This window comes from Curcuma longa, chromosome 16, assembly GCF_044706935.1.
Source record: "Curcuma longa cultivar G26 ecotype Majalengka, Jawa Barat chromosome 16, ITB_CL_G26_1.1, whole genome shotgun sequence".
Lineage (NCBI taxonomy): Eukaryota > Viridiplantae > Streptophyta > Magnoliopsida > Zingiberales > Zingiberaceae > Curcuma > Curcuma longa.
In genome coordinates this window covers 12,448,120-12,465,435 of record NC_133876.1, presented here as the reverse complement: position 1 = coordinate 12,465,435, position 17,316 = coordinate 12,448,120, and the positions used below count along the sequence as shown (strand labels likewise).

The 17,316-nt window shown below is 36.7% G+C and overlaps 3 protein-coding genes across 3 annotated transcripts; 2 read left to right on the top strand and 1 right to left on the bottom strand.

The window, feature by feature from the left end:
* The first annotated feature begins 6,777 nt into the window (after positions 1-6,777).
* LOC141847281 (cytochrome c1-2, heme protein, mitochondrial-like) lies at positions 6,778-10,403 on the top strand. The gene is made up of 8 exons (XM_074735288.1): positions 6,778-6,835; positions 7,413-7,492; positions 8,545-8,756; positions 9,128-9,407; positions 9,492-9,563; positions 9,702-9,818; positions 9,903-9,968; positions 10,048-10,403. The coding sequence occupies exons 2-8, from the start codon at positions 7,433-7,435 to the stop codon at positions 10,162-10,164; spliced, it is 924 nt and encodes a 307-aa protein (XP_074591389.1). The 5' UTR covers positions 6,778-6,835; positions 7,413-7,432; the 3' UTR covers positions 10,165-10,403.
* Positions 10,404-10,453: 50 nt separating this feature from the next.
* LOC141847280 (uncharacterized) lies at positions 10,454-14,193 on the bottom strand. The gene is made up of 8 exons (XM_074735287.1): positions 14,084-14,193; positions 13,858-13,996; positions 13,655-13,770; positions 13,494-13,570; positions 12,388-12,782; positions 11,148-11,716; positions 10,919-10,979; positions 10,454-10,544 (listed from the first exon to the last, which is right to left on the bottom strand). Exons 1-8 carry the CDS (start codon positions 14,188-14,190, stop codon positions 10,491-10,493), a joined length of 1,518 nt encoding a protein of 505 aa, XP_074591388.1. The 5' UTR covers positions 14,191-14,193; the 3' UTR covers positions 10,454-10,490.
* A 124-nt stretch (positions 14,194-14,317) lies between these two features.
* On the top strand, positions 14,318-16,690 carry LOC141847087 (RPM1-interacting protein 4-like). Its single transcript, XM_074735070.1, has 3 exons — positions 14,318-14,347; positions 15,831-16,265; positions 16,475-16,690. Exons 1-3 carry the CDS (start codon positions 14,342-14,344, stop codon positions 16,688-16,690), a joined length of 657 nt encoding a protein of 218 aa, XP_074591171.1. The 5' UTR covers positions 14,318-14,341.
* Positions 16,691-17,316: the final 626 nt, after the last annotated feature.

The window sequence follows — 17,316 nt, the reverse complement described above, 5'->3', positions numbered from 1 at the left end:
GCTATTGGATCATCATTAAATTATCTTGAATGTTAAAAGAGATTATTATTATTATTATTATTTTAAATAAATTTTTATCATGTTTATTAATAATATAATAAATAGAAAGCTTAATTACATCTAAATAAATCCACTTTAAATTTATAAAAACAAAACAAAAATTAAGCTTGAATAATATTTTAATTTTAAACTCCACTTAATTTGACTTATTTTATAAAGAAGATAATATATATACTTCGCTATATTAGTTAATAGAAGTCTTAATTTTTAAAATAAATAAATAGTTTGATTATTTTGTAAACGTATGAATTTTATCGTTTTTGAATTGTAATATTTTTTATTTTTAGACGCGATGAGATTAAATTATTTAACAATGTTTTATATATTTTAGTTTTTTTTAAAATCTAGTTATTTTATTAGATTGAACAATTGTTAGTAAAATTATAATTTGATAAATACTCAAATTGTTAGCGTAGAGATGTTTCATTAAATATAGTAATGATATTAAAATCTATTCAACTTAAAAAATTTAGTTAAACCTATCAATATTTTTAAAAAATAATAAAATAATTTTTTTAAAAATAATTAGTTGATTTATCATATATATTTATGTGGACCAGGTATAAAATAACGGAGGTTTAGCATTTTCAAAATAAATTTATTATATTTTTACATAATAAATTTACTATTATTTTAATTACAATTTTACATAAAACATAATAATGTTGCTATTTTAATATTAATTTATCAGAAGTTATAAAAGTAGAAGATATGCTCCACAATTGAAAAAGAAAACTATTAACTATTACTGTGCTAAGTCAGAGATTGATATACCTTACGTGTCAATACATTTCACTGTTTTCTATAAAAAAAATAGAATTCGCCACTTCAACGATCTCATACGGTCGGCTCTACGATTATCTATGAAGAAATAAATCGAGTCAGAGATTGATATACCTTATGTGTCAGTACATTTCACTGTTTTTTTGTAAAAAGATAGAATCCGCAACTTCAAGGGTATCAGATCATCTGTGAGGAGGTAAATCGAAAAACTACAGTTGACCACGACGAAAGAGGATATTATCTAGACTTCGTTGAAATTCAAATTTTTATTCTCTTCAACTCAGCTGTAAGTCTACTCCGTCGTAATCAACTCAGCTATGCCACATGGACAAATACGTTTCACTGTATTAATATGTTTAGTTGCCATTGGCTATTACTTGCCCTGGTCCTCAAATTCTAACAATGTTTTTGCTGTCGTTTCTTCTCATAGGATTAGTTCTCATGATTGTAATACACTTTCAAAAAAGTTATTAGTGTGGTACCTTCATACTTTGTATCTCTAGCTAGTTTAAACACTTTGATTTGCATGTGTTCAATTATATATTATATGTATGCATGGTATGATTTACATTGTTGATTAATCTAGATTGTCATGTACTGTGTTTTACCTTATACGGTTATAAATAATTTTTTATGGAATTCTTGATTGGAAAGCCTTAAATTATATACTTCATTATATAAATGTGAAGCATTTTCATCAATATAAATAACATTAGTTATCTTTTAATATTGACCAAATACCACATAACTTTGGCTTTTACTTGAGTAGGACTATTAGGGCCAAAGAGAATAAGCAATAGTAAAACCAGCTAATGAAATGAAGTTCGCTAAAAAGGAATTCTAATGAATTATGACAAAAAATCTAAATGGAAGTTATAGTATGTATAACAAGATCAGAAATCTGTTTAAAATAGGTAATATGTAGTTGCACGAAGATGAAAAATCTGGTCATCTATTATCAGAATATGATATATCAACGTAGTGGTGATTTATGACAAAACCAACTAGACTTGGAAGGACTTGTAAGTTGTTGTAACTAGGCAACACGAACAACAAAATATATCACTGGCATGCATAGCATTATGATAATGGCGAACTTTGATAAAAAAAGATCATACAGCTGAGCAAGATGAAAATAATCCATTCATTACCAGAAAGGAGATCCCACACTATAGTATGACTTAACCTTTTTAATGAAAGGACTTTATACGATCCAATGAATGTATGAACATGATGTTAAATATACTTTGCCGGAGAGAGCAGTGTGGCTGAGTCGCCAACTGCCAAGCCGATGGCCGAGTTGCCAAGCCAAGTGTTGAGTGCTGAGTGCCGAGTGGTCGACTGCTGAGTGCCGAATGCCGAGTGGTCAACTGCCGACTGCCGACTGCCGAGCCGAGAGCCGAGTGGCCGACTACCGAGACGAGTGGCCGAGATGCTGAACTGCCGGGCACAGTTGCCGAATGGCCGAGGCGAGTTGCCGAATGGCCAAGCTGCCGAATGGCTGAGCCGAGTTGCCGAATGGCCAAGCTGCTGAATGGCTGAGCCGATCGAGTTGCCGAATGGCCGAATGGCCGAGCCGAGTTGCCGAATGACCAAGTTGTTGAATGGCCGAGCCGAGTTGCCGAATGGCCGAATGGCCAAGCTGCTGAATGGTCGAGCCGAGTTGCCGAATGGCCGAATGGCCGAATGGCCGAGCCGAGTTGCCGAATAATCGAGGCCTGCGTTCAACGCATTTTCCTTAAAATAGATTTGTCCCCTCAGGCGTTGCTTAGAGGTAAAGACGGACGTCTGTTTCCCAGGATACAATGACAGAACCGGAAAACGTTCAAGCACAGATCGTTGCTGGTGAACTGATTACAAGGGAAAGCAGAGGAAAGAGGAAGCGAGGGATCGAGAATACTCTTATCTGCATTCCCATCGCTAGCTGTCTCACTGCCTCTTTTATAACCTCGCAACATATCTCCAATTAATTAGAGATTAATGGTACGATTAATAATATAATTAATGGATTAATGGCATGATTTTGAAACGTCAATATTAAAATACTCGGCCGTTTCAACGTCAAGTCATTAACTCATCCGTTACAAAAATGGAACGAGATGCAAAATGTTGGTTGATTCGCTTGGGCAAATTCTGTCCTGACCGGTCCGACATTCGATGCGCGCAAGTCGCGCTCGCACACAAGTTACCTTGCGGGCAATGCAATCCGGGCCCTGGATTTGCATCCCCTTGCGCACCCACGCGTGAGAGAGAGTCTCTCCCCTTGCATTTGTTCACAACATCAATGCTTATGATACAATATAAATCAACCAAGTTGTCCCTCAATGAACATGATAGTTGCAGTAAACTGCATGCACGGTGAGATGAATGAAACATCAAACTAAATATTTTTATTAGTAAATAAGTAAACCAGACACAGATTAAACCAGGTAACCTCAGGAGGATACAATATGTAGCTTACCTAGGAGGCCGTATCACAAAGTTGATGAATTGTTCAATCATCTTCTTGCACAGACACCTCAAAGCTACAGCAAGTCAAGGTGTTGCAAGAAAACAACCCCTCGAGGACTTAAATTCTCCCAGCATTTTTCTCTCTCCACAACAGGAACAAGAACACCACTTTCAAAAGCAAAACTTCCAGTTCGCCTCGCTAATTCCCTTGTTTTGCACTGTAAAAGTCGAAACCCTTGTAAATTAAAACACTACTTCTTCAAACCTCCAACAGAATCCCAAAGCTAATTAACCCTAGAGCGCAAGAGATAGATGCGATTCCAAAACAGCATTCGCCAACAAATATATCCAAATTCGGACGTTCAGGAAGCCCTAATCCATTCAGGGGGATTCCTCAAGCCTCATTTCCACAGAAAAACCGCGTCTTTCACAGATCTACAGCCTCGGGGACCCCTAAACAGACCAAATCTCCACAAAAGCATGCACCTCGTGACTCCTTTCCAGGTCCAAACCAACACAACTCTGACGGGAATCCATGATCCGAACGTCGTAGAAGTACTCCTCCAAACAAAAAACCAACGCTAGTGCTTCAAATCAAGAAGACAGCTGAGATAGACTAACTCCAAAGCTCCATCTCGATCGGCGACTAAAGAAGATCAGAAGCTGGCATTCCCGAACAGGGACCTCCGGATTCGGTAGAGCTGCGGGGAGAGTGGAAACTCTATCGATCGACGAGACTCGAGGGGAGTGCGAGCGAGATGAGATACTTTCACCTTTTGCCCCTTCCTAATTAGAAACTATTTTATTGGCCACTATAATTTGATAAAATTACGTTATAAATTTTAAAACATCTTTATCCATATGACAATTATGTAAATTTAAATAAAAATATAAATAAGGCAAGTCGAATTAAATTTTATATTATTCAACTTTTTTTATAATGAAATATATTATTTTTCAAATTTAAGTTTTGTTTGAATTTGATTTATTTAGATGATAATGAATTCTTAATTTGGATTGATTTGATTTTAAACTTTTATAATTTTTTAAGTTTGATTGTTTAGTAAGTTTGATGTTATAAGTTTGTTGTTTATTTTGGGAAGTTCTTTTATTTAAAATGTAATAAAAGTTTTAATAATGAATATAATCATGAATTTTATTTATGAATATCATTCAGAAATAATTTATAATCTCTATAGATCAAATTGAATTCAACTAAAATTTTAAATAAAATTAATAATATTGATTCAATTTGATTTTGTTCATTTAGCTCAATTACACTTGAAATGAATACATACCCTTAAATATGCAATAAAATATAGGGTCTAAAATTTATTTAATAAGTTCCGAGGATCGTATGACATATTCGAAAGGGTGCGAATGCAAATTTCTTCCACGACAAAATGGAAGCGAGGAAGAATGATTTATTTATTTTTATTTTCCAAAAAATATATATAAAAGGGCAAACTATCGCAGCGGTGACCGCGAAGGACCACACCGCCCCACCTTGACGGTTAGAACGGTGCGTTTTTTAAGCGAAGGCTGCATTGCAACTTTCACCCACGTGTCATCTTGTTATTGGCGGTAACGAACAATATTGGATTCCATGTTATATCAGCAGTGCCAAGTCAGATTATTAATAAGTGATTTTTAAAATAATTATTGATTCGGTTAGTTCTGTTATAATTCTGTTTATTATTTTTTTATATAAAAAGCTAACAGCGGCACCTAGTTTTATTCATTTCCCACCCAGTGACTGGAGCAGCCGTGACTGACTGGTCCGGAGAAGGAGGTGATGGAGTCCTTTCCTCTTCCTCCTCTTCTTCCTCTTCCGTTGCCACAGTTGATAGGACGCCGTTCTATTCCCCGTAATCTTCCTCCCCGTCTTTCGCGTGCTGCACCACCCCAGAAGCCACCCGTGATGTGCCGATGGGTTCCTCCGCCCGCCGATGAAATCTCGATCAACTGCGACGCATCGGTCCGCAACGATCGCATCGGCCTCGGGTGCATCGGTCGCAACCACATCGGTGCAGTTGTGTTCGCCGTCGCCACAGCGCGCAGAAACAGAGTCGGTAACTCCGTGGTCTATCATGAATTGGAAGCGATTCTGAGGGGACTACAAGAAGATTTCTATAGAGACTTCTCTACCGTCAGAGTTTTCTCTGACTCTTTAATGTCGGTGCAGATTTTGAACGGCGACAAAGAGGCAGATAGTTCTTGCCACCACTTGATTTTCCAGATCGCTACTGCCGCCTCGATGCTTCGATCTGTCTCCTTCTCCTTCACCTATCGAGAAGCCAACTCGCCGGCGGATTTCCTTTCCAAGTACTGCCACCCCGACGAGTTTGAATGGGTCTCCGACGATAGCATGGCCGGCGACTATCCGGAAGAATTTCAATATTTACTATGCATCGACGCATTTGGGATGTTCCATCTGAGAAAGCCCAAGTAGCCGCTATTATCCATCAGTGTTGAATTTTGATGACATGAAAGAAATATACTATTATTTTTTTACTTTATAGCATAAAGCTCCTAGCCCATTTAAAGGCTGAAACATCATTTTGAACAATTTGTTTTAGAAACTTTTTCTGGAGAATTTCTCCCTAAATATATTCTTTTTTATGTTTTAATTCTATAGAATTTTATTTGAATCTGATATGATATTTAGCTGCTGTTAACTATTGTTCAGATTCAATTTTTCTCTATTAGTTTATTGTCTTTTATGACTAAACTAGCATTAGCTATTAAATTATCATTAAATTATCTTAAACGTTAAACTCAGACATGATAAAAAGAATTATTATTATTTATGTTTTGAATAATTTTTGATCGTGTTTATTAATAATACAACGAATAGAAAGTTTAATTATATCCGAATAAATCCACTTTAAATTTGTAAAAACGAAATAAAATTAAGCTTGCTTGAATAATATTTTAATTTTAAACTCCACATTTATTTTATTAAATAAACATAAACAAACAATGTGCATATATATTAAATATAATATACAATATAAGGAAGATAAATAAATAAATAAATAAATTTGTAATATAAAACTAGCTAACTACTTAAATAAATTTAAAACTATAAATTTTTAAAAATTAAATAAATTTAATTGAAAACTTAATCACATCTAAATAAATTAAATTTAAATGTATAAAAAAATTAAAATTAAAATTGAATAATATTTTAAATGATTTAATTCATTTTAAACTTAGCTAATCAAATAAATTTAAACATAATAAATTTATTCCGATTGACTTATTTATGGCCTGAATTATATTTTTTATTTCACACTTTTTTTTTCACATAGTAGATATTTAATTTCAAGATAAATCATTCATAGCGAAATGAAATATATATGAAAAGTATAGGGGTATTATGGTGAAAGGATAATTTACATAAATTATGAGGGCCAATGTAGATATTGAAGGTTGAGGGATATTAGGGCACGGACAAGGTCGCGCACTTCGATTGATATCTATCGCTATCTTCTCCGCCTCCCAAATCGCCGGTTTCTCCCTACCGAGGCTGTGACAGGTTCGTCCCTCTACTGCTCGTTGCAACGATAGATTTTCTATAGTTGATGTGGTCGTTGGTCCTTTCCAATTTATGTTCTAGATGGAGCTTTCTTTTTTGAATCTAAAGGTCAAGTTTTGCCTTTCGGTATGGATTTAAATGGTTTGGGATCGATATTTTGGGATGATTTAGATTTTGGAGATTTGCTTACCGTAGTAGACGACTCTGGTTTGGGCTTGGAGAATTCTCCTATCAGGCAAGGTTGGAGCGCGGCTACGGGCTTATGATCCTCATTTGATGTTTTTTATTTGTAGCTATCATCAAAATGTTACCTTTTTTATGTTGTTTGATTAATCCTGTTCGTCCTCCCCATTTGATTTGTTTGATCAGGGAATTAAGTACCTCATTGAAAGAATTTCTTTGGAATAACAAGCAGTAAACATAAACTCAGAGTATAAATATTTGCTTTGTGAATTGTGTGCTACCGAATACTTCTATTGCTTTGTTAATTGTGTGAAATTACATTTGTGAAAGGTGTTTATCGATCCTCACCTTGTAGCTCTCACGTTTGTTAGCTTTCTGATTACATTTCTTTCAGAACTTTTCGTGAACCACTCAATGGCTGCTGGAAGAGGCATCAGCCAGCTCTTGAGAAAGGGCTTTCAGTTCCAATCAACAGTAAATATTTATTCCTTTCTACATTTTTACAGCATTTATCACTCTCACTTTGTTAGATGCATATCCTAGTTTACTAGTTCATTTCTTTTGAACAGCCATATCAAGATTTACTTGCCTCAATGCAAATATACCATATATAAGTGTGTTAGATTCTTGTGAAATCACTTCCTTTTTTTCTTGTGTGTCTAAACATGCTTTTAGGATAATAAAATTCTTCAAAAACAAGTTTCGTTTATTTTCCCTCATCCTCTCTTCTGTTTTTTTTGCTTTTGTCTAGTTTGACCGGATAATTTGAGTAGTTAATTGTTTCTTCCAGTCAGTTAGAATGGTATTACCTTCTTTTAGGAACTGTCGAAACTTTGTATGCAACTTCTATATTAGACTGGAAATTTTGAATAAAGGAGTCTCTTTATTTTATTGATGTTGAAGAGTTTATTTTTAGCAAATTTATGCAAGCAGATAGAAGAGATTTTACTAATATTCTTCTAGACTACTGCAGGCATGGAAGTAATATGCAATTCTACCTAGATATTTGTCCATGCACAAGACACTACTATGTTTGGAATTTGCATAGGAGTTTTTTTCTTCAAAAATTCCAATTTAACAAGTGCGAAGAATAATGCGCTGACTTTAGACATAGAAACTGATTTATCATTATTCATCTAAGTCCAAAATGAAATATTATGCCACTTAAATTCTGAAAATATAGTGCCCCTGGTAAGTTGTATGTGCTAACATGGAAGTTCTCATGACCAACGTAACTCTCCTATCTTGTTCACATACAGGTGCAGAAGTATCACTCTCGGTTTAATTCGTACAACATGGACTTTTGCACTATCTTTTATTTCCTTCATTTTGTTAACCTCCAAAGAGATAAATGTAAACTATGCCATTCTTGTAAAAAAGAAAAGTTTATGTTGGTTGAGGCATTATTTTTCTTTTGTGTTTTATGTTAGATAGAATGTCTGATACTGCTTGATGGGTTAGGTAAGTGTTTGTTCCTTATTTGAGTACATTTAGGATTACTTACTAAATTATGATTATGTCTGCAGATTCCTGCTTTGGTGTCATCACAAAAGCAGGAAGAGGCTGTGGGATCAGCTGGCTTGAAATCACTGAAAGCTTTGGCATTACTCGGAGTTGGGATTACTGGAGCTTTAAGCCTTGCATCCTTGGCATCTGCTGATGAAGCTGAGCATGGTTTATCGGCACCAAGTTATCCATGGCCTCATAAGGGCATCCTGAGTTCATATGATCATGCATCGTAAGTAAAAGAGTGTTGGTGCTTTTTTTGTTTGTATCCTGAAAACTGAAACTATACTGTGTTACGAAACAATTTTTGTTTTGGTTCCGTCTATAAAATAAGGTCTGTGTTATATCTTATACTTGGAAGATGGTTATTGGATAAATGAGACAATTACAATTGGTTTGTCTTTCCCTGCCTTACCTGACTACATTTTCAATTTTTTAGATGTTTTATAGCTTCTGAATTATTATGTCGATGCTTGTGATTTTGTAACTTGGTCACTTGTGCATGATATTGTTGACAAGTATTTATGACCTTTTTTAATGATATGTGTACTTACTCCGTTTAAGACTGGTTTAACCAATTGTGACACAACACGATATGCACAGAATTCGGCGGGGTCACCAAGTTTATCAACAAGTCTGTGCTTCTTGTCATTCTATGTCTCTGGTGTCATATCGAGATCTTGTTGGTGTGGCGTACACTGAAGAGGAGACCAAAGCAATGGCTGCCGAAATTGAGGTTGTTGATGGCCCCAATGATGAAGGGGAAATGTTCACTCGTCCTGGCAAATTAAGCGATCGGTTTCCTCAGCCATACTCAAATGAACAAGCGGCAAGGTTTGCAAATGGAGGCGCATATCCTCCAGATTTGAGTCTGATCACAAAGGTACTACTACCTCCCCTTGACTATCTTGGTTACTCGTCCCTAATGTTTTCTTTGACAAACTTGATTTTCTGTCTTTTTTCCTAGGCACGACACAATGGACAGAACTATGTGTTTGCTCTTCTCACCGGTTACCGCGATCCTCCTGCTGGTGTTATGGTAATACACTGGTTTCAGTTTCATTTATTCCTTTCGCGTGAAGTCTCATTAGCCATCAAGTGTCACCATGAAATGATTATATGTGATCTTTAATTTTTTATTGGTCGCGTAATGTTTGTTATCAATGTGATTACATAGATTCGCGAGGGGCTTCACTATAATCCTTATTTCCCTGGCGGTGCGATAGCCATGCCAAAAATGCTTATCGATGGTGCTGTCGAGTATGAGGATGGTACTCCAGCAACTGAATCTCAGGTAATTGAACACAAGTTGTGTCCATATTCATACACTGTGTTGGATTAGATACTAATTTCTCGAGTGCCGCCGCTATCGCTCCAGATGGGTAAGGATGTCGTATCATTCTTATCTTGGGCGGCCGAACCTGAGATGGAGGAGAGGAAACTGGTAATCTCCAGCCCTTTGCATTTATATTTCTTCCTACACATTAGCTTTTGTCGCTAAACTTATCGTTGTGCTTTGGCAGATGGGATTCAAATGGATTTTTGTACTCTCACTTGCACTTCTCCAAGCTGCATACTACCGGCGGTTGAAGTGGTCTGTTATCAAGTCGCGGAAGTTGGTCGTAGACGCCGTCAACTGATCCTCAATTTCGAATTTCATTTCGCGGGAAAGTGGGAATAATGTCAATGGACAATGTACATTACCAGACAGAGCCTAAAGCATTTTTTCATTCCTTCTCCATGTGTGAGAAGTATGTTCTTCTCAACTTATTTTTTTTTCGATTTGTCAAGGCCTGCAATGGCTTTAAACAGATGGTATTGATACATTTTGTTGACATGTTAACCAAACACTATAAATTTAGTGATTGAATTGCTATTTTGTTTTGATACAAATAAATTTCTTCATAACTAAATCCTATAGATAATAAAGCAGTCTCAAATGGAAGAATAAACACTTAAGGCCTCATTATTCGCCTAAAGAAAGATTAAAATTTCCTCCGTAGTACTCGCTAATGGAAGCCTGTTGCAATATAAAAGACCAAAAAAAGTAATATTAGTCCTCTGTTTGATTCAATTATGCTACTTAAGAATTGACGTCTAAAGATATTTTAGTAGATTTCTTTACAAAAATAAGAACATAATTTGCATCAACATATTTTGAGTATGAGGAAAGAACATCGAAAGAAATAGAACATAGAAATATGAGATAAGTTTACAAGTGTTATAGATTTGTAGTTTGTTTATAGGATATATTTTCTCTTCGAAACAAACACAATTGAGTTTGTTCTCTCTAAGAAAATATATTTGAGCAAAGAATAAAGATCGTATTATGTGAAGATTCTTCCATGTCAAATCAATTCTGTATATAAAGAAGATAGTTGTTGGAATTTTTACCTGAAGAAAAGGAAGAGTCAGGTCATACACTTGAAATAGGAACTTGAAATTTGTTGCAAACCTGCATGATCAAATTTGTTGTAATTAGCTAAACAAGAAGTTGGTTGGCAAGCATGAGGATGATTCAAGTGAACATTAACAATTTCGATAAACACAACAAACAACAAAAACATGATGGCGAAAAACACAACGTTGAGGATGAACAAAGCTTCCCCAGTTAAAGATGCACCTTCTTAAAATCCGAAAGCAAATGTACAGTTCTTCAATATCTGATTCGACCTTCAGCTTAATATATTGCTTGAAAAGCTCAACCAAGCTGCAAATCATTTCATTTGATTCCATTGAACTTAAGTCAGAAAAGGAAGACAGAAAAGGACCTAGGGACTCAAGTGCCAAGGAAAGAAGACCATTTGTATCAGATCTGGTAAACCGTGTTGCGATAGTGTTCAAGACCAAACAATTACTACATTGGAACTTCTTAACCCAACCTGGAGGAGTTTCCATCCACATAGTCATATTAGGATCTCCAGGATTCTCATTTCTGTCAGAAAGAAAATCTTTCTGACTAGTGCTAGGGTCATTTCCAGGACAACTAGGGGCTCTGTGTGGAGGCAGGGATGCAACAATATCAGCCTTCAATTCTTTAGGTAGCTGATCGAGCACTGAGTAATCTAGCTGACTAAGAGACTGAGGTATCATATCTGACCAATTATCAGCATTAGTAGGGTGTAAATCATCTGGCCTTGAATACGATGTTGTGCATGTCTGAATTTGTTGAAGTCCATTTTCATTAGCTCCCTAGAAATGCCCAAATAACCAAGATGAGCATAAATATAGCCAATATTAATAGAGGATTGACAAAAAGAAGACAAATAAAGACAAGTTCAAACATAAAAAATTGTAGCAGTAGATGATACAAATCTACTCTCGAACAATAGAAATTTCAAATCCACTGACTTCATGTCAGGCTAAACTCAATATGAGGAAGAAACATAAGATCAGGTTGTCAATGCCAAATACAGGAGTTTAAAAACAGTAGCATAGTGTGTGAGCTGTTTCTACAAAAGTAGTTTGAATTACATTATTGATGCATCCACCATACCAATGTTGAATAATATTTACAGGAAAAATTGGTTTCTCAGAAATGTCAGCCAGAGACTTCCAACTAACAGTTGCATCCCATGATCGATGAACCTAATTTGTTTATTCATCATATATTAGATAAGACTTAATAGCATTTCCTAGCAAGTAGAAACTCAGTAGAATCAGTAAGTCTCAGTTAACATAACCATATAGTATTAGATGGCTTGCTGAGTGGACAAACATTTACAAGACAAAAAATTATAAATTAAAATATATCTATAAATCTTGTTGTAAATTAAAACATCAAGGGATCATGAAAACCAATAGAAATAGAATAGAAAAATAGTTACAAGTACGTTGTATGTTAGTAGAAGAAAACATTTCACCTGGTGCTGCTGATTGCGAGGTCCATCATATGGGCAATCCAATCGTTCCTTTAACTTTACTTCATTCACACATGCAACAGTCTGTCCCATCTCTATTCCCTTGTGTTTTTCTTTCATATCATCAATTTTTGATGCTGCGTATTCCACCTCACAGAACCTTTCGGTTCCATTAAACATAACTTCTCTGTATGTTGAACATTCACCTTCCTCATCGACCATCAACTGTTTCAATTTTTCATCCTTAAGTAACAAAGGCCTACTGGTAGATAGTGGTCTAAGAGCCACAGGGTTTTTGTCATCCCTCCGGTTTGATATAGTCTTAGAAGTAAAGTAGGAAGACAGCTTTTGTTGCTTATGAGTTCCATTCTCAAGCTCATTTAACTGGTAAGGAACCCCTAAATAAAAGGAAAAAAATTAAATAAATAAGAAATGCATTTCATTTAGCATCAAATAAAATCGACTATATTGGTGTTTGCAATACTTATGCTAAATTTATGAGGAACCTCACAAGGTCATGAAGTTAACTAATACTAATCAATGTGCGAAAGATGAAGTGGAAACAACAACGATTATCTTTATAATTGAGTACGATTTTCTTCAAGGATATGCACTATAGAAACCATGCCTACTTAACAACAGCAACTTACATTTTCGAATGTTGAATGATCCATTTTCGATATGGCATATATCTCACCATCAGTTATCCCATCTCCCATTTCTATTTCACCAGCCATCTATGATTTTGCACCTATTTGTGTTGTCTCACTCTTTATTAGCAAGTAGGAATAGAGTGAAATAGAATTTTTTTGGTTGATTGGGAGAGGACTAGCATGTGATAACTAGAAAATGAGAAGAAAAGACTACTCTGAAATATCCTGATTCAACTTTCCATCCAACTAAATGGGCAACTAGACTTTGTATTTGACTTCATGAGTGATTAACTACCACATTCAAGAAATTTATGTTGATTGATGCAAAATTGCTCAAGGCCATATTTCAGGAAGCTATCATTAAAGGAAGCAACTATTTAGCAAAAGGCAGTAGCCAAATATCATCTGAAAGATAAATCCTGAAGGAAGCAATAAAAATGGAGTAAAGACATTTACAGCTCAAAAGCTTGTTGCCAGCCACGGATTCAACCACCCAAGCAGGTTTCACTACTGGAAGCCCTCGACTGAATGCCCTGAACCATAGAGAAAGATCACGATACACGATTAAATGAATGTTTTAAGAAACACAAAAAGCTATTGTGATGTTCTTAGATGACCTGAAATTTCTCATTTTGCTGTCGGGCAGATGGCTGCAAATGATATGTGTCACAGAGCGTCTCGAAAAATAATTCTCGTACCGGCCGCCATGATTCAGCATACAAGCTCTGAGCTCCTACAGGCACCCATCCAAGAACAGAACACACTGTCACGGCCGATTCAACAGGTCTAATGATACAATTGCGCCAAAGCATCAAGGCACCTGACTGGGAGGGATCGTGAATCCGTCAACGAAGATCGAGATACCAGAGAATATCCCCTTCCCGCTTCTGAGTCGGCTAAGCGAAGCGGCGCTGGCGTCGAATTGCTCCCGAAGCTTTTGGTTCTTCACCGCCATGTAGCTGCAAGGGAATCAGAGCGGGGAGATATGAGATGGAGAGGCGAGCGATGATAAATAGGACGAGGAACCTGAAAGCAGAGCTGCGTGCCTTGCGGGGTCAACGAAAGGAGGTTTCTTGGTTTCCCTAGGGTTCCTGGTCCGTCTGGAATCGGATCCGGTCGCCGTCCGAGGGGCCAGCGAAGATCTACGGGCCATCGTTGCGAGAGGAGACGGGAAGGTAACCGGCGAAGGTCTGAGAAGGAGGAGGACCGGCGGTGGCTGGCCGCCGTGTTTCCGGAGTGGAGATGGGCGCGCCGCCGGATTTGAAAACGACGGAAGTGGGCCTTTTTAGAAATAATAAAACTTTATGGAGGTGAATGAATTAAAAAAGAGATATGGAAAAATAAAGGGGCCAAATGTAAATTTTGGATACGCAATCTCCGCAAATCGCGTTGCTTTCCTTGTCCATGGCTTCCCTCCCTCTCTTTCTCTCCAAGTTTAGCATTCTCCCAGCGAGGCGTGGCCACTCCCTCTTTGGATATCTACCGCCTCCTCCTTCGCTTCTCTCTTCGAGCGCTAGGGAGTTCCTTCTCCTGTTGGTTCTGCACCAAACGCGACGCATCTCCCCGCCTGCCTCCTCATGGCAGTGAGTGCATTGCTTCCCCTAGTTTTCCTCTTCAGTTCCCTTTTTTTGGGTCAAAAATCGTTTCTTTTTGTTCCTTTTGCTGTATGATTTCCTCATCTGGTGTTTCCTGGGAAATGGCTTGGTTTTAATTGCTGCTCCTTTTGCCGTTTTGATTCCATCGCTTGCGGTTTTCGTCCGCCATCCGTGATTTCGCCATTTCGTCATTTGATCGGATTGCTTTTGAATAAAAATTTCCTCTTTCCTTTTTAGGGTTTGGTTTGCTTAATGTCATCTGTTTTCTCCCGCTTGTGGTTTCTTGCTGTTCTAGTTTCCCCCTTTTTCTATAAACGATTTAGGAAATGTGGATTGAATTCCTGTTGTTTGGCTGGAATGTTGTTGTGTGGTAAATTTATTCTAAATGCTTTTGCTATCATTACTATTTCAAACTGAAATTTCTCAACGTAAACTACAAGGTTCCATTAGATTGCTTAGAATCAATTCCTGAAAGAAAAGAATCTAATTCTGAAGGGAAAGTGAATTTTCAAGAACTAAGATTTCACATATTTGTTTGGACAGATTGAGAAACATTGAGTGAGTTGCCTCTGCATACCTACCATAATAAATGTGTTAAATAAATATGTTATCTAGCATGGCACAAGAAGGATTGGCACAGAAATGCTGTAACTTTTTGTGAGATCTCTAGATAAAATTTTCGACAAACAATATTAGTAATCCAAAGTGTGTATGTTTCCTCACAAATGAGTTCATTGTTATCATGGAATGGGAATTCCAATTTCTTTTGTTATAAAACCATTCTTTAAGATCTGTCTGCTGTTTGATTTGTTGTTTAGTTTGCAACATAGCGACCTGTGCATTCTTTGAGTAGCATTTGCTATATCTATGATATGAACTCATGTGTAGTAGTTATTGGTATACCTCACCTTTAGCTTCTAAAATTGGTCTCGGTGTTCTTTTTCTCTCTTTTATCACTTAAGATTCCTTGTATGTTTCATACACTTGTGATCAACTTGCATTATTACGACATTAGCATTGGAAAAGATAAGAGAATTTGCATTTAACTAGTGAGGTTGTCTCCGAAGAAACTAAACTATCTGATTTGGTTTTTCGGTTGAAATTAATCTAATAGTTAAAATAGGTTTCACCAATGCTTAATGATGTTCTTTATTTATCAAACTCTATTCAATTGCTATTGTTCTTTGTTTCACAACAGCGGGGGCATGTGCCGCGCTTTGGTGATTGGAATGAAAATGCTGCCTACACGACATGTTTTGATACGGCACGCAAGGAAAAAGCTTCTGGCATAAGCATTTTCAATCCATATGATCCAGAGCAGGCTGAAGAGTTATGCAAACCAGGAGGAGAGCTCCACAAATCCAGAGGAGAGATTCGTAAACCCAGAGGAGAGCCCCACAAACCTGGAGGCCTAGCTGCAGAACCTCAATATCCAAAGGAAGGCCGGCACAGGGACAAACATCGGGAGTACGATGGGTGGAAGCATGAACCAAGAGCAACTGATGGCAGGGAAGAAAGGAAACACAAAGGTAGATACCATGGAAACCATAGGAGCTTAGGCGAAGCTAGCTTCTTTGCTTCTCAGTCACCAGTCAAGCAGGGAAGAACTTCAAATGCTCTACATGCAACACCGGTAAGAACAATTTTCTTTCTCAAGCATCACAAAGTAGAGAACAACTAAGACAAAGTACTTCAGTTTCATTTAAAATTTGATTGAGTAACACTAATCCTAAGCAAGGATCTTTTCCTATTAGTAGGGAATTATGTCAATGCAGTTTGTATTCCATCAGACAAGTTGGTTGTCTAAGAAGTTTATAATTTGTTTCATTCTTATTTTGGCAGAGTCGCCAAAGAACCACTGCAGTGCCTAAATTCGGAGAATGGGATGCAGCCGATCCTAAATCAGCTGCTGGATACACTGTCATCTTCAACCAAGTTAAAGAAGACAAGAAGGCAGCAGCTGCAAGTCCCATTGCAGCATTTACTCCTCAACCTGCATTTCCTCCACCCAGCCACAGATCTTACTCCCAGAAAGAGCATTCCTTTTTAGTAGGGTAAGTTATAAACTGTACTTTACTTTGTTTCTCGTCTCGTTTAGTCAATTTTTTTGCGGTTTACCAAAATGCACTGCTATAATTTTTTCAACCAAATGATGGTTTAGGTCCATCTCCGATACTTGTAGGTCGGTTTCCAAATCAATTTAGCTGTGAAAATCACAAATTTATCCATTGTTTAGATTTGAGACACACCTACTTGAATATTTTAGTCTTCTTGGTGTCCACAAATGTGTTTTTTCTACCTCGAATCTTTTTGCAAATTATCGAAGATCACTAGCTGATTAAATCATCTTGCGTTTTGAAAAACACAATCTTGGTTTGCTTTGACACATCTTGAGTTGCACATTATGTGTAAATCATAAATTTCATGTTTAGTCTTGAGACATCCTAAATTGAACATTTCTACTTCCAATTGTTCGAAAATGTAGTTTTTTTACCCTAAATCTTTCCAGTAGGAGAAACTTTTTATAGAAAGACATGTTGATGAATATTTTGTTTTTCATCTCATCTGATTCTGAAACAATCGATTGATTCCACAGATGATTTCATGCCTACGTCCGAGCGTAGGAACTGATCGAACGAACTCTCGGAAGGATGAAACCAGAAACCATGTTGATGCATTTGCTC